Source organism: Sciurus carolinensis, chromosome 18, assembly GCF_902686445.1.
Source record: "Sciurus carolinensis chromosome 18, mSciCar1.2, whole genome shotgun sequence".
Classification (NCBI taxonomy): Eukaryota; Metazoa; Chordata; class Mammalia; order Rodentia; family Sciuridae; genus Sciurus; species Sciurus carolinensis.
In genome coordinates this window covers 29,975,398-29,992,785 of record NC_062230.1, presented here as the reverse complement: position 1 = coordinate 29,992,785, position 17,388 = coordinate 29,975,398, and the positions used below count along the sequence as shown (strand labels likewise).

The following is a 17,388-nucleotide window of genomic DNA, read 5'->3' as shown; positions in this document are numbered from 1 at the left end:
GTGGCAGGGGCCGCAGGGCTAATGGCAGGCTTTGCTGCCGAATCTGAGGAAGTCTCTTTCCGACTGGCTGGTTCACAGGTCAGCAGTGACAAGCCCAGGCAGACACAGGTGGACTTCCTCTGGAAGCGAGAGCCCAGGAGTCGCCCGTGTTCTAGGTGGAAGGTTTGTGTGGCTGCCGGATTTCCCCACGCCTGATATAAAACTGGAACTGAGGCTGGGAGACAGGGCCGGCAGCCAGCGTGCCTCCCCACGGCCCTCCAGCTTGCTCTCACCTCGCACTGACGCCTTCGGCCGGGTGAAAAGTTGGGGGAGAAGAAATGAAAGAAGTCGGAATTAGACTGGATTATCGACCCTCCCCTCTGACAGACAGACAAAACCACTCACTTGGAAGCTCAGACTGGATGCTTGCTTGTAAAGTTTATTGACAACTGTTTGGTCCCAACACACAAAATAGCACTTGAACCACAAAAAAAGTGTTCAAACAAAGTAGACAGTTAAGAAAAACATTTCTTCCCCCAAGTCCAATCCAAAACAAACAGTGCAAGATGGGAAAGGGGGTTTTGGTGATAACTTTTGTCTTTTTTTTTTTTTTTTAATTTTTTAAACAGATAAATCTAAGCTGGTACATCTTTCCACCCAGAAATAAAGAACTTCATCGTCTCAATGTGCACACATCATTTTGTCATTCATTTAATTAAGCTTCTGGATAAAAAAATAGACAGCGGTTGAACTGGCCGCTGTGGAGCACGTCAGGACAGGACGCGCCCGGCAGCGCGCATCTTTAAACAGCGGTTGTTAGTCACACACGTCCCAGACTAACCGCAATCCCAGCGATGGCACAAAGACACACTCACTTGACAGCACGGAACTTCCTTCTCTGCTGCCCAAAGAACCTGCTCTTTGAGACATTTCCAAGTGACTTGTAACGATACCTCTTATGTTTTTAAAGTCCACAATTCTTTACATGCTAGCAAAACTAAAGCCCAAGCGTGCAAACTCAGCCTGTGAAGTCTCGGAATAAGGGGCTGATGTTCTGAACACCCACTTTAGTACACTGTTTAAAAGCGTCTTTAAAAAAAACTGCACCTTTGCACCTCACTTCCTGTGACACTATGCCTGCAGAGGAAACGCCTCCGGGAGACTGTGCAGGCTGCCAGGACACTCGGAAGGTCTCCCGGCGTGTTCCACCTCGACTGGGGCCACGTGCCGAGAACCAGGCACCAGTGGCTTCATTTAAAAGATTTGGGGAACAAAAATCCAACTTGTAAAAGTCTCTCAATAGCCCTTATTTTGTGGCATTTTATCAAAATGCTGGCTATGAAATCAGAGCCCATTTTTCTGGCTTTCTAGAAATTACAAAATATAAACATTTCCCCAAAAGAAACCAACTACCTAGTGGAAGACCTTGCGCCAACAGGTTCTTTCTGCTCTATGAATGAATCCGCCCTTTTTGCCCAACAAATACAATCCATTGTAAATGTCAGGTTCCTCCAGCAGGGGTGAGAGGTCACCCATGAGCGGAGACCTCAGGCACTGGAGAGGAAGGCCATTCCACAGGCAGTGCCCCCGAAGGCTGGCTTTTCTCAAATGCCAACATCAGACACCACAAAAAAACCCAAACATGCTTCCAACGGCGAGAAGTGACAGAGTAAAAACAGACACTATTAAAAGAGGCTGAGCTAACACAGACACATCTCCACACGTAAAGCTTCCCAGCTACCAAAACCAGCTTTAAAATTACAAAAACAAGGTTAAGTTGATCAACCTTGGCCTTCACATGTACAGATCGAATTCCTGTCTCTTCCTAGTGGAAATAGTATTGATCCTGCTCCTGTTAAAGTACCTCACCACTCAGCTCTGATTTATAATTTATGCATCTGATGCATATTTTAGAAAATCAGACTCTTTCCAACGCTGCCTCTTGACACACAATAATGTGTGCTGTAATTCAAACGCTGACTTCACACTCATGATGCCAAGACCATCTCCTTATCCTTCACCTGATCCATGTCAAACTGGAACTTAAAATAGAAGGGAAGCTTAAAACACCCTCAACTTTCTAGAAAGCTCCTAAAGGGAACCTACATTGGAAACATTTTAAAAATTTTGTGATGAAGCTGTATTTGTCAACCACAGACATAGTTAAATAAAAAGCTAGGCACACTTACAAGTCACATGGAAGCCAGGAACCTTCAGAGTCCACCCGAAAACACAGATCAACGCCTTGCCTACCCTCCTTCAGTGTGTGAACGCAGGCTCATGAGCAGGCCTTGCTTCACAGACACATCACACACCTGGCTAACACCGTCGGGGACCTCAGGGAGCAAGCAGGGCGGCCCTGTGTGCTACGCGGGGGGTCACACCCTGCTGCGGCTCGATGGAAGCAGAACCACTTCCTGCTAGCTGGGTTCTCACTGCTCGTTTCTTCTGGAACACCACTGTGCTGCATAATACTTGAGAAAAATTTGGTAAAATACATTAAGGATTCTTTAACAAATGCCAGAAGTTCTTTCAAATAATTGGAAAAAAAAAAAAAAGGAAGAAAGAAAGAACGAAAGAAAAACTTCAGCTGAAAGCTGTCTTCAATTTAAAAGAACAAAAATATCATGGAATACATCTAAAGAAGCAGTAAGTGGCTTCCAGGGGGGTTTCATTAAAACAGAAAAGGCTGTTTTTTGAGCCCATTTTTGTGTGCAGAATCAGACAGTTTTTTCCCATCCTAATTCTATGTTCACAGTGGGAATTAAAGCTTGGTTACAGGTGCGAAGGAGAAGTTGGCTGCCAATTTCACTCTATTTTTGGGTTGCTTTTTGGCGGGGCTTTCCACAGGGTCCTTGCTGAGCGGCGGCTCAGGGGCTTCTGAGGGGTGGGGAGGCTCTGGGGCAGCTGCTGGGACGAAGGACGAGCTGGAATCACAGGGCAGTGTTTCCTCCCGTACCGCAACTGGAATTTCAATGCTTTCTTCTTGGCTTAAATTCATAATTTCTATAAACAGAAAAGTAATCAGACTTAGTTCTAGGACATACAAGAAGTATTGGTTTTCAGTTTCTTGTTTGTATTTTCTCAAAAGATAATTAAAAAATAACCCACCAAATATCACGCCTATGCCACAAGTTACATATTAGCTACGTGACACAAAACTCAACCGCGTGTAACTGTATCTCCCCTCCCTGGGACCACCCAGTGCTAGAGACCTTGTTTCCGGCTGCACCTCTGGGCCACGATTTCCTGTGAGGTGCTCTGCCCATTCGTTCTGTCTGTCAGGTGGTTAAGGACCCATCAGCCACTGGGGAACCCCAGAGCCTGGAGGGGCCTCAGTGCCAGGGAGCACTAGGAGCACTCTATTCCTGAGCACCCTGCACACTAACGGATCTAGCCTGGGGGTAAGGGAGAGTTACACCGAGTGACGATCACCCTAAAAACCAAGGGAGTGCAATGCAGTTGGTTCCCCTGCGTGTTCACAGACTGCTGTTTCTGCAGCTGAGCCTCAGGCAACCCGCCAGCAGCACATCCACACCCTGTGGCCTGAGAAAGACCTGCCAGCATAGTCTTGACCCCACTGCGTGTGGCACAGGCTCCTGCTCCCAAAGGCTGACAAGGTGGGAGGGACAGAAGAACCCCAGCTCCTGCCAGGCACCCACTGGGGAGGCCAGTGGACAGGACTGCCCACGTCTCCAAAAGGCTCTTCTCTCTCCTCACAGGCAAACGATGAGCTCACACCTCCTATCAGAATGCAGTTAGATGTTCCCCATTCCCTGTTTTCAGACAAAAAGCTTCAGTTCCTTCCCTGTCACTGGTGCCACATGCTGCTGAGGAAGACTAAGGACAGTAAGCCAGCCCAGCATCAGCAGCCATCCCTGGGGACCCCTGGAAAACAGCATCAGCAGAATGGGAAGGAGCCGGATTCAGAGAAGAGGAGGAGAAAGGGAAGGGTTTCTCCAGAGCAGCTGGGCCCTCGCAGAGGAGCCAAGTCCCGGCTCTCCCATTTCCTGGCCTAGTAACCTGTGTCCAGCTGCACTTCTAGTCGGGGCACAAGCTAAGCGTCAGTCACTTAAGCTGTGAAGTGAGAGCAGTGGCCCTCTGAGCAGCTGGTATGAGCTGGCACTGACCGTCAGCCCGCAGCACAGGCTGGCACAGGGCGAGGACCCCAATGCACTTGGTGTGAGGCTGGCACCAAGTCAGCCCAACCAGGTCAGCTTCCTCTGAGGTCACTGGGCGGACTCCAGGGCTGAAGCAAGCAGATGGCTTTCTCCTTTGCACCTCAGAAAGCCCCAGCAGCCCCCGGACCCCAGCCACAGGCAGTGTGCAGCTGGTGACATGCGTGTGTGCCTGAGAGCAGCTGAACCTCTGAAAAGCCTGCAGTGACCCGAGGGACCTGCCATCCTCCTCCACAGGCTCTTCCACAGCCAGAGACATCATCCCTCCAGTCCACCTTTGTCCCCCTGCTTGATGCTCCCTAAGCAGCTTTGGGTGTGAATCCTATTCTGGAGAAACCACAAAAAAGAGAGCTCCACCTAATTGGGCACTTTCAACCTGAAACGTGCCGTCTCTCCCCACCTTCATCAAACGCTTCCTGCACTGGCGCCACGGTTCTGCTCTCCAGACCCAGCCCGAACGCAGTGCCACCTACCAGAAGGCTCTTGAGGGCGTTCCTCAAACTGAATGAGATCGGCAGACTGCAGGATGACAGGATCTGGTCTCAGCTGAGGGGACGGCAGGCACGAAGGGACAGGTGCACACAGGAGGTCGACAGGGGAGCTGCTGGCCAGGCGGAGAAGCTCCTGCTCCGTTTGACCAGGCCCTGCACAGAGAAAGCAGGCCATGTCTACCACAGGACAAGTGCAGTTGGTGCCTGAGGGTTGCTCACCCTTAAAAATGAAGCAAGTAGGAAGTACTCAAGTATTCAACTTTAAAAAAAGAAAGCCATCACCAGTAAGACCACTGGCCAATGAAATGCCTCAAGTCAGTCGTCTCCTCAAGAGTTGTGCTCCTAGGAATGCCAGCCCCTCAACAGGCCCCACTGGGAAAAAGAGTTTGAAGTAGCTTCTGAGGAAGGACATCAGCAGAAGCTCAGAATCAGAAGACCTGGGCCCTGAGCCTGTCACTTCCCAGCTAACTCCTCCTACAACTTCAGCTCGTCACTGGAGAAGGGAGGTGACTCCTTGCTAAGGTGGTGGGGGCAGAGTAACTGGATGACTTGCAGCCAGGGGTCTGGCACTGTGAAATGCTGTGCAACCCAGCTTCCCTCTAAGAGCAGAGTGCAGTGACGCTCTGTCACTGTCACAGCAAGCTCAAATCCTTCAGTGAAGGAATTCTGCCAGGCCGTTCAGCAAGAGCCCCCAGCCTCGATGTCTCCTTGTGGTGTTTTCTGTCCACTGACCCCCACTTTGCTCCTTGGCTCTAAGCCTCCGCTGTCCTTGCTGTATCCGGGTCGAGCTCTTTTGCTCTACTGCAACAGTCTCGCCTGACCATTCTAGCAAACACCAGAGTAACTTCAACACCTGAACAGAGATAATCGTCATGGGGGTGCCAAACACTACTTCAGGACTTGAACCAGTTCACCACACCAAGCTCTCCAATGCAGAACCGTCTCTTCCCTATTATTAACACAAAAACTGCTCTGAGAAACCAAGGACCATTTAATGGACTGGCCTGCTATGGTCCTCCCCTCCACTCTCGCCCGCCCAGGCTCCTGCTCCTCAGTCTCACAAGTTTTGTTTTATTCACTTTTCCTCTCGTACCAGGGCTACTTGCTCCAAGCTGGGGTCCCGAGGCTGTGCACGATTCAGGCACCTCCAGGATTTGCTCACTCTCTGCAGCATGGTGTTCATGATTGGCGGGGGAGAGCGCGAGCGAGCTGAGCCGGCCTAGAGGACAAGGAGCACCCGTCAGAGAGAAAGGTCAGTGAGAGAACCGTGATTGTGCAGGGGCAGGGGACGGGTGCTTACTTACTTTTCATGTCATTTTTTAACACTACAATTCTCTTATGACCATGTCCTTTTATCCAGACCACCTGCACACAAGACATACTCCTGGTTAAGCAGTGGAAAAGGAGGGAGCGTGCCCTAGCATTCAGGAAGGGTGGGCCCTCTTGTGCCTGCTTTTAATTCTAGAATTCAGAAACCAAATTAATGCCAACAACCATTTTCCTATACTTTCTTTAGCTTCTAAAGCACTAGAAGAAAGCTGACACAGACATGCCCCTTGAGGAAAAGTGGAGCAGTCAGACAATCAAGACAGCTTTCAAAATATTTTTTATGACTACTGAAAAGAATGTCTTTCAAATACCAGTTTGGGCACAGACATTAAGAACGGTCTCTCCGTTTTTCTAGAAACTAAACACAACCAAAAAGAATAAAAAAGATTTCCCAGAACCTTTAAGCTAAGTTTCTGATCCTAACCCTAAAGCAAAGTCCCCCACCTAATGGTGCTGTTCATCTCCTCAGCCAGCTCAGGATGGGGGTGGGGACCCTTGGTTCCAGGGCCCCACATGTGATTTCCACCAAGCCCCTGGTCTCAAGTCCCCAGCAGTCAGTAGTCTTCATCTGTGTCCTCTCTACTTCCTCTATTTCCTCACAGGTTGAGTTTCCCTTATCTGAAATGTTTGAGACCAGAAGTTTGGGTTTGGGAATATCTGTGTGTACATAATGAGGCAGCTTGGGGATGGGACTCAAAGCTAAGCACACAATTCGCTTATGCAGACCAGCAGAGAAAGGGGATGGAGAGGGAGGGAGGGCAGGCCTGGGAAGCACTGGGGAACACAATCTACCAAATAATGCTGTGTCCATGTATGAATACACCACAGTGAATCCCGTTCACCTATCATTACAATGTACTAACTGAAATAATAACAGCAGAAGGGAGATCAGTAGAGTAAGCAGATCAGGGAGCGGGAGGAGGAGAGAAAAAGGAAAGGGTGGTACTGAAGAATGATATTGATAAATTATGTGCACATATGAATATGGCATAAGGAATTCCACTGTTATGTAAAATTATAGTGCGCCAATAAAAAATTTTTAAATAAAACAAATTTATTTGTTTCATATATGCTTTATACTCATAGCTTGAAGGATTTTTTTTTTTTCCCCCTGCATCATTGGGGATTGAACCCAGGGCCCTGAGCATGCTAGGCAATCCCTCTACTACTAAGCTACAGTCCCAGCCCTTTTAATTTTATTTTGAGAGAGTCTAATTGCCCCAGCTGGCCTTGAACTTGATATCCTCTTGCCTCAGCCTCCTGATTTGCTGGGATCACAGGCATGTGCCACTCCTGAAGTTATTTTATACAATATTTTTAGTGTGCCACCTGTCAGGTGAGGTCAGGTGTGGGATTTTCCACTAATAGCCTCATGTTGGCACTCAATTTTGTTTGGGATTTTGGACTATTTTGGATCTGGGGTTTTCGGATTAGGGATGCTCAACCTGCATTTCCACCCTGACTCACCTTTGTCTAGCAGCTACTGGGCCCTGTGTGATGGCCAGCTTCCTCCTGTGCTCCTGTTCACTCAACCCCACCATGGATAGCAGCCAGTGAGTCGTTTTCTGAACACAACCTGGTGCCTGCTGCTCCCCACGCAATGCATCTCCTTACCTAGAGCTGCAAAGCCCTCCAAACTGAGCTTTACTTCACAGGCAGACCCCAGCATAGGTTTTGATGAAATTCTTATTTTTTTGCAGAGCTGGGGACTAAACCCAGGGCCTTGCCCATGCTAGGCGAATAAATGCTGTACCCCAGCCCCTCCGACCTGGTGTTACTGTTCTGACACCTTGGGCTGCTTCTTGCTGCTCCATCAGCTGCTGCCACCCCGTCTCTACCGCCCTCTCCCCTCCTCTTCATAGAGTAACTTGCTCACGTCCTTGGTGCTGCTGCCCTGCGACCCCCACGCCCAGCAAGCAGGCGCTGCAACATCCCTCCTTGGGTACCTGGGGAGCAGGCCCTCTGCTCAAGGCTGTTGCTGTAGTGCTCACACCAACTCCCCACCTGCTGGGCGTTCGACCACCATTACCGGTGCCTTTCTGAGGGGAGGATCTGGGGCTACTCACCTGGCACACAGGAGCTTTAAGGTTTGAAGAATCAACAGAAAACACTGAATCACTAATCTCACACTAACGGTACATTTTGAAAGCATCAGTTCAAAATGCCTGCCATTTTATTATTTGGGCAGCATTTTATTTTCCTGTCCACAAGATAAACTTGTGGCTTTTCATGATGAGGCCTTCTAAGAAGCTGGGAAAACACTTACCTGTGGGATTGCTCCCAAGAGCTCCTCCACACTATTGTAGCCATATGCCTTGGGCTGCAGTGTTTCTCCAACATACTTGGTATAGGCCATGGAAAATTCATGAAGGAAAATCTGCTGGTAGTGATAAGTATGAAGTAAAGACCGTACATTCTTTGCAAACAAATACAGACTTGTGAGCTTCACACACTCTTCTGTCTTATCATTAACAAAAACCTGGTCAAAAGAAAAGGCATGATTAGAAACTTCATGAGTGACCTGCTCTGTCCCCTGGAAGTGAGGCCTCCAGCTGAGAATAAAAACAAATTAAAAAAAAAAATCAATTTGAAAAATGGGCAATAACCTGCAAAGGAGCAGGAAGTGGCCATGGGGAGAGTCATTCCAGGAGCTCCTCTGAGAGAAGGCCAGAGCCTTGAACTAACCGTTCTGCTCAGGTCCAGAAGAAATAGAGTGAGTAGGGAGGGAAACCAGGAAACCGGGGTCTCAAACCAGAGACAATGAAGAGGGGAGGCAAACCCCAGGGGAGAGCACTGCACAGGCAGCGTGACTGAAGCCTTAGTGCCTGCTCTTCCACACTGGCTTTACGAGAGAGAAATGGTGGATGCAGGAAGACGCTAGTCTTCTTTAAAAACATAACAGAGACAATAAGAAACACACACACACACAGGCACAAAACCATTTTCCCTATTAAGTTGCAGATTTTTTTAATCATAAACCTTTTCAGAATCTTTGATATGCACTGGACTCTCCAAGAGAAGGGATGTTGCCCAATCTCAGCTAGTCATGAAAGTCTGATACATTGTTAGTATATACAGAACCAGTGTTGGTAGAATATACAATTAACAGAGTTTAGCATGTTGGCCATGCTATTTTTGAATTATCGATCACACAGTTATAGAATAGCAATGATTTATCATACTTTCCTTATATTGCTAGATTTCTAGTAACTTATTTAGAGTCATTTCAGAGATTATATTAGGCTTCCTATATTAAAGTTACTTTGGCACCAAGAAAGTGATGAACTTTTGTGTGTGTGTGTGTGTGTGTGTGTGTGTGTGTGGCCTATAATGGTTTTTAAAAGTTGGAGTTACCTGTTATTTCAGGACTGGTCAAGATGCAACTACTAACCCATTTGGCCTCAGCACCTTGTTCAGTGGTAAAAGTTTTAGTCTCTTTTATAGTAATTAGTATGATTTTTAACTTCCTCTTGAGTTAGTTTATTTTTTTCTAGGATCTCGCCTATTTTATGTTTGTTGCCCAAGGACTGTATAACGTAGTCTCTTAATATTCTTCCAATCCCAAAATGCCATTACTGGAAGGCTGCCTGGATGGCTGGCCAGCCCACCTTCTTTCTGACCCTCATCTCCACTGCTAAGTCCCTGACACTCCCACACATGCCACCAAACACAGAAAGACAGCACCAGCAAAATTCAGCTGGAGACCAGACCTTTGTACTGGCTTTACCACTCACTCCAGCAGGGTTCACGACCCCAGGCCTCAGGGTGTTCGTGTATAAAATGATCATTAGTCTTGAAGATCTCTGGGGTCCCCTTCCAGCTCTAAGTGCTGAGTTAATCTAGACCAACAGGCGACCCAGTTCATCAGCTCTCAAAACCACTAACACACATACCTCAACTAAGTAAGGCAGACTCTTCAGAAGTTCGGTCAAGGTCATGAATCCATATTCACAGGGGTTGAGAGGAGTACTGTGGGTAGTTTCATAATGTCTCTTGAGCTCATCGACAGAAAGAGAAGAGGTTCCTTCCCAAGACATCAACAACACCAGCAACTGGGCAGTGAGGGACCGCAGAGACTTTCGGTTGATGAGCTGAATCTGTTTGCCAGATTCCATATCAGCAACCTGGGGAAAACCAAGAAATAAACTTGAACTCAGGAGAGACAACCTAGTGAATTACCCAATTCAGCTAATTTCATTTTTTAAAATTACTTTTTTAGTTGTAGATAGACACAATATCTTTATTTTTTTATGTGGTGCTGAGGATCAAACCCAGTGCCTCACATGTGCAAGGCAAGTGTTCTACCACTGAGCTACAGTCCCAGCCCCTAATTTCATTTTGGTTAATGAAACCAATAGAAGAACAAACTCTAATTTTTTCTCTCAAACTGAAAGTGAGTGGATTTGCTCTGAGCTTCCCTAGGAAATCAGACCAACTCTTTGGATGAGACCACAGAAATTGTTCGCTCCCTCTCCACTGGTCCTAACCAAAACCTTCCAGAGTGATAACAGAGAAGCTGCTGCTATGCACCCATCCTCTTTTCCTCCTTCCTACCCCCGCCACCAGTGTGGCAAGACTGGCCAACGGACAGCCTCGGCTCCAGCTTGTGAGTGGAGGGTGGCGGTGCTCACAGGAGGAGCGGGGTGGGGAAGCTGGACTGGAGTGGCAGGGCCCCGCTGAGCACAGGAAGCTCGTGCTTTTCTAGTCAGTCTAACTGAAAAGCTGGCATTTTCACCTTCGTCTATGTGCCTACTCCTCACTCGTTTCACATTTTCAAGAAGATGAAAGGTCGAAGCGCTAAAGTGCACTGGAGGAAAACTTTGTGAAAAACATACCCATTATCACTTGGAGACCAAAACAGTGTGCCGAAACAGGCATTTGGAGGCTGAGATCAGCAGGCCTTGGGTGGGGGGCGCGAGCCTGTCAACCAGGCCTTTAGGTAAGGAGAGCAGCGGCTCTGCGTGCTCGGTCACGCTGCTTAGGCACTGTTAAGTCCCACCAACACTGACTCTTACTACGGCTGGTCCCCATCCATCTGGCTTCCCTGTAAGTGTCAATGGTCTCAATGCCCACAATCAGGGCCAAGTAATCACAGGACTGTCCACTTTGGGGCTTCAGAGTCTGAGAGGCAGAGAGAGATGTGTGGCAGTGAGGAGCCGCCTAACACCTGTCACCTCAGGCTGGTTCTGGGCATCTGAGGAGACAGAAGACTGCTCCACTGCCATGGTAGGAACCCTGCAGATCTCCCGCCCAGAGAATCAATCAGCGACATGAATCCCGGGGCTGTGAGTCACCTTCTTAGATGCCCAGACCATTATACTACCACTGACTCTCATGGAATGGACCAAACAGAGCCCCGCTCCCCTGAAGCTACCCGGATGGTGCACGGGAGCATCGCCACGGGCGCTGTGGGAGCACCCACGTCCAGAGTGCACCCACGCTCACCCAAGGACCTCGGGCAGCAAGGCTGCACCTTCCCCACCTCGGCCACTTACACCAAACCTCCCAATCAGCTGACCTCACTGGTCAGTCTCTGGCCATGGCCCAGTCTTCCTAGCCACCTGAGCCCACATGTCCCATCGTCCTGGCCACAGAATGCCCAGGACGCTGGTCCCACACCAAGGACTTCCAGTCCCTCACTTTCTCACCTCCAGTGCCATGCCCTGTACCCGACTCCACTGCAGACCCACCCCCAAGGGTGTCCAGCCCTCCCGTGCACCCGTGTGCATAGGACAAAGGGTGCACAGGACACAGGAGGGCCCCAGCAAGCCCCTGTGCTCTGCTTCCACACCTTCCCTCCACCTCCTCCGCCGTCGCCATTCCTCCTGATTCACATCCTCATTCTTTCCTCACTTTCCTTGCGACCACCTTGGCACCATGGGCCACTCATCATCCACATTCCTCCTGTCCCTCGCCCTGTTGGCTGAGCTCCCTGGGCCTGCACCCTGGTGGTGCATCCAGTCGGTCCAGGAGCCCGACCCAGGAGTGGGCAGCACTCCCAGCCCCGCCCAACTGCCAGGTCACGCCGCCTCCCACTCGCCACGCCCAGGCCTCCTGCACACCCTGCGTCGCCAGCGGGGCCTCTTCTCCTCTTCCAAGCAGGTGGCTTACCTTCCAATTAGACAGGAGCCATGGATGGACAGGCACCATCCTTTCCCTGAGACAAGCACAGCACTTACCTGGATCAGCAACCAGCCCATCCCGCTCCCTCTGGTCAAAATACCAGTCAGAGCCGTCCCTCCTGCTGAGGATGCCACCCCGCGAACCTTGCTTGCCCTGGTATCCATCTTCTGAGCGGCTCTCAAATGTGCTCAGACTCTCCAACTCCAAAACCCCCACACAGAAGCCGCCCGCCCTCAGCTGGCCTCTCGCCCATTCCACAGCCCCAGCAACCCCTCCCCTCCTCCTCCACAAGCCACCGCCGAGGAGTGTGGAGACCCAGTGCCCCGGCCTCCCCTCCTCGTTCCTAGACCTGCCCACTGTGCCTTCTGTCCCCACATCACACGACACTATCACTGTCTTTCCAGCCACACCACAGGCATGGGACACTGGCTATTCTTCTTCCTTGGCTCTGGGACATCCGCTCTCCCAGTGAGCATGCTGCCCTCTGGCCACTCCTTCCCATCTCCTGGCTGGTTCCCCTCCTCTAACCCACTGAATGCAACCAGACCCCCGCCCCCCACCCCGACCTGTGACTGTGTGTCCCCATTTCATGTTTCCTTCCTAGTTCTTCCCCCTGGTGGTAACTCTTCCTGGTCCTGTTCTGCAGGTGGCCTGGCAACTGCATAGCTGTCCTGCCTTGACCTGGGCTCGGGGCAGGTAAGGGGAGGAAGCTGCCCTCTGATACACTTCCAGTAGCAGTGAAAGCGATTCTGAATCGAGCTCGCCCCAATCTCCTCCCCAGTGAGTGGGGATTTGGAGGAGAGAGGAGACACGTGATTAGTTACCCATAAACCTTGGGGACAAGATCTGTCTGGAAGGATTCAACTTCAGGTCTGCCTCTCTGGAACGCACACCCTGGGATAAAACGTGACCCAATCAATTCAAAGAGGAACCACCTTGACAAGACCATTAATAAACACACAAAAGGAAGACCAAAAACCTTCAGTTTAAAGCCAAAAATGGTATTAATAACACCTGAAATAAGTGTGCAGCAATACCAAGTGGTACACATAAACACACAAACACTAAAGCCCATGTAAACATCCCGATGAGGACTATGCCACAGGTTTATTCCATGAAAAATCATCTTTACCTTTACAACATGGCAGAGTTTCTGTGTCAGAGCTGAAACTGAACTGACGTCATAGTCTTGGAGGCGAAACGTGTAACCGAAAGTCCTGGCGTATTCTGTAAGTAGATCTGTCATCATAAGGCAGTTATCTTTCTGGGATCGCAGAAGCTTCACAAACTGGGCAGCTAGAGCTTTGAACCGTTCTACTTCTGTCAAAGTAAGGATTTTTTCTTCTCCACATTCCAATACCTTGGAAAACACAGGAAGGAGAAAAGGAAGAAGACTGAACAAATTATAATTGTCTGTGGAACTAATGGCATGAAAAATATATACAATTAGTAATTACAAAAAAATGTTAGTATTGTTTAAGGGATATAGAGGTTCAGTTTTGCAAGAAGAAAAAATTCTGGAAGTTGGATGCACAAGAGGAGTGTACTTACTACTAAAATGTATACCAAAACAAGGTTATGAAAGTAAATTGTTGGGCTGGGAATACAGCTCAGTTGGTAGTGTGCTTGCCTCGTGAGCACAAGGCCCTGGGTTCAATCCCCAGCACCGCAAAGGAAAAAAAAAAGAAAAGAAAGTAAATTGTCATGTATGTTTTATGAAAATAAAAAATTTTAAAAGCACTTCAGGCATTAAACAGTATTAATAAAATCAACTACAGAAATCAACTCAGCAGCTTAGCATATATAAGCCTTACTCGCACCTCCAGCATAGGAATTTTGGAAAGTATGGAGCTTGTGAGAGAATATCCAGCCTAAGAAATCAAATTGGCTAATCCTTTTCTCAATAATCACCCCAGAGAGTTTGAAAAATACTTCTTTATTGAAGAAGAAAAACATTTACCAAAAATACTACTAGGCTGACAGCACAGTTTATCTGAAGGGAATATTTCAGATTGTCATTCTGTTTCATAACTCCTCACTTCCCAGGAAAACGGGTCCTGAAAATGAAAAACAATTCCCTACACACCGTTCACAGAGTAGAATGTCTTCACTCACTTGCAAAATCTCAGGTATGGCTTCGAAAAGTTCAAGGAGTTTGGTGAACCCATAGTAGGCGAGCTTGCACTGCCGGCCGAAGTGGTGGTGGTAGGAGGGGATGAACTTGTTGAAGGGCATCCGGAAGTGGGGCTGGTGGCGCAGCAGGTCAACGACGTCCTTGGAGAACTGTTTTGTCCTTTCTATTTCATCCTGAGTGCGTTCTTTAAAAACAAAACAAAACAAAACGCAGGTCACGGTCTTTTTCAAACCATTTGGGCTCAACATCCATGTTGCAGTGAGTCCTACTTGGAGTCTACAAGAGAGTCATCCTTGCTGTCCAAACACACACCGTTCCAGCACGTGGTCTCATCCCTCTTTGTAAGTAGTTCTCATGAGAGTTCAAGGGCAGAACACTGAAAAGGCATGACACTATTATGGGGTGCCGTAAAATACATGTGTATTCACCGTACAGTAGAAACAGCATCCCCTGTGGCCTAGCCGCCTCCTCTGCCCTGTATGAACAAGATATTTCAATAGTTCTCTGAATATAAAAGTAATCTAGAGCCTTCTAAATGACTGGGATTATAGATATGTGCACCGTGCCTGGCTATTTGTACTAATTTTTAAATCAGAATTGCAGAAAGACTGACATTACTTATCTTCACTCTAGAATTCACGGACATCAGTGTTCTGCAGAAGCCAGTTTAGAATCGCAGATCCCCAACACTGGGAGTGTGATGATAGGTAGATTTAACTATCCCTCCTCCCAGACCTAACTGGAACCATGAACACTCAAAAGACAAAACACAACACTTGAGTTTTCTTCTCTGCTCAGCTGTGCAAGTAAAGCGCTCGGAATTAAGAAGACACAAGCAACAGCCACGTGACAGACTCTGCTGCTGTGGCTGCAGTGTCCGCAGCCAGACGGGAGGGGACTGCATTTTAAGGGTGTCAGTGATGCTCTTTTCCTCATGAATTCCAAAATAACTAGTGTGCTTTCACTTGTGGTAAGTGGCTGCACCTACTCTGAGGAACACAGGAGTGCCACAGTGATTCTCAAACTGCACTTTCCGTGGAATCCTCAGGAACCATGGAAAGGGAGGGGAAACCTAAACTATTGCATTTTAAAATCGTCACTGCGAAGGACAGTATGTTCAGGGAATGTGAGCCACGTACCTCTTTTGGGAATACAAATCACCATATCTTGATCTTGCTGAGACAAGCAGATGGTTGTGTCTGGAATTTCTGATACGATATCAATCAACTCACAAACACCATACTCAGTAACATCCCAGTTCTTTGAGAAACACCTAGGTGCGACACCAGGAACAGGTGAAGAATGAGTAAAGTCATCATGACATTAACTACAAGTTTTCCAAAAGAGTGTTTAATAGGAAAGTTAGGTAACTGCTTAGACTCTGGAGAAAGAAAAAGTAATTTGAAATGTTTGCCTTCAATTCGTACTTCTCTTCAACTCACCAATGATAAGCCTGCGAGAATTCTCTCACAATGACCTGCTTGCTGGCCTGGGATTTGAGAAGTTTTAGTAAATCCTGAGTAAAGCGCTTCACTTGAGCTCTGTGGGTGAGGGTCAGCAAACGTTTGGAGCCCATTCCAAGAATCTGCAAATCAAATATTTCGATTACTTACACTCACAGGACCTTGGGAGACATGGGCTTCACTGCTGCACTCTCCTGCTGCAACCTCAGGGAGTAGCTCCCTTTATGTATGCTTAGCAATGTGAAACACTTGTAAATCAGGAAAGCATCAATAGTCAAAAAGAAAACTGCCTGCCTTGGACTGTTTGGTCCTGCATGTACCATGGTCATGAGTATGAAAAGTGTATTGTCAGTCTGAACAACTAATTTTGACTTCAAAAGACAGTTAATGCTTTTCAAGTCATTTTTAAAAGAGAGCAAAGTCTTCATAGGGTCCAGTGCTTTGCTCCTGCCCCATAACTAGTCTCCAACTCACAAGAAAGGTTAAACCCTCGACGTTCACAGAGGCACTCACAGATGAGTACAGGGATGTCCACAGCAGCTCCCCTGCAGCAGTGAACAACATGGAGAGAACTCTGTGGGGAGGGCGTTAGTCTACAGAGACCTGAGGGAAGGTGCCCGTAGTCCTCTAAAAAGTGCCTTTAAAGTTGGAAACTTGTACCTTCCTCAAAAACTGAGGAGCCACCTGGTATATACTTTCTACACTTTGGACAAAACTTTTACAGGCTATTTTGATCCCAATTGATTTTTTAGAAATTAGCTTACTACCTATATTGTTTCTTTGCTTGGAGAAGCCAAAGCCACAAAGGAACACTCCTGTTTCCAAACAATCCCTCAGCACTTTTACCTGCAACACATGAGGCACTGCTTCCAGTAATTCAATCAGCTTGGAATAGCCATAGTCTGACACTCGGCACTGCTTTGCAAAATGACGGTGGTAGAATGGGATGAAGCTACTAATTGGTATGACACAAGACGGCTGGCTCTTCAGTAGGTCAATGACTTCTCTACTGAACTGGATCAGCTGGGGGTTCCCCACAGGGCTTTTAGAGCGCAGAAGCCAAGGGTCTAGAGAAAGAAAGGACACGCCTGAGGCAGGAGGCATGATTTCATCAGCTGAAAGGAAGGTCATGAACTTTCTAGTTCCTAGCTTGAGTTCAATCATGAGCAGGCGGAGGAAACCAAACAGCTGCTTCACATCTCTGCTTCTGTCCGAAGTCCCACACAACCAACTGGCCAGCCCAACTTATTTAAGGCTGGCAAATCTTTTCCACTAATCTTTAAAAGTCAAGTAACCAAGTGAAGCACAGTTCACTAGGGTTACTTACAGTAGAAGTGAAAGCAGAGAGATTTTCCTTTATACACTGGTTGCATTTCAAGGATCCATTTGTAACTTGGTCATGTGGAACACACTTTCCCACAGAGACAAAGTTATAAATGATTATTAGGTAGGGAGCCCCCAAAGAGGGTAAGTAACCATGGAGAGCAGTAATGTTACAAAACTATCGAGACATAAAGCTGAGTCAGGAACAGATCATACTACCTTGAGTGCTCATACTCGAAAAAAGGTTTTAATTAAAAAAACACATAAATAATCTGATGAAAATCTTTATAGGAAGGTGGATGAGGTTGTGGACTCACAGCACAGGAAAGAGAGAGGAAGGGCAGCACAATCTACGGCCCTGAGCAAGC

The 17,388-nt window shown here is 47.9% G+C and overlaps 1 protein-coding gene across 6 annotated transcripts in view; it reads right to left on the bottom strand.

Annotated features, from left to right (window-relative positions):
* Nucleotides 1-397: 397 nt before the first annotated feature.
* The window catches only part of Marf1 (meiosis regulator and mRNA stability factor 1), a 38,559-nt gene continuing 21,568 nt past the window's right edge, over nt 398-17,388 (bottom strand). For all 6 annotated transcript variants that reach the window (XM_047533373.1, XM_047533375.1, XM_047533378.1 and 3 more), the window contains exons 17-27: nt 16,544-16,764; nt 15,677-15,819; nt 15,374-15,507; nt 14,216-14,418; nt 13,233-13,460; nt 9,871-10,101; nt 8,244-8,456; nt 5,953-6,013; nt 5,742-5,867; nt 4,631-4,801; nt 398-2,985 (exon numbers count right to left, since the gene is read on the bottom strand). In XM_047533373.1, coding sequence (XP_047389329.1) covers nt 2,744-2,985; nt 4,631-4,801; nt 5,742-5,867; nt 5,953-6,013; nt 8,244-8,456; nt 9,871-10,101; nt 13,233-13,460; nt 14,216-14,418; nt 15,374-15,507; nt 15,677-15,819; nt 16,544-16,764 — 1,973 coding nt within the window. In that variant the 3' untranslated portion in view covers nt 398-2,743. The remainder of the gene's footprint in view (nt 2,986-4,630; nt 4,802-5,741; nt 5,868-5,952; nt 6,014-8,243; nt 8,457-9,870; nt 10,102-13,232; nt 13,461-14,215; nt 14,419-15,373; nt 15,508-15,676; nt 15,820-16,543; nt 16,765-17,388) is intronic.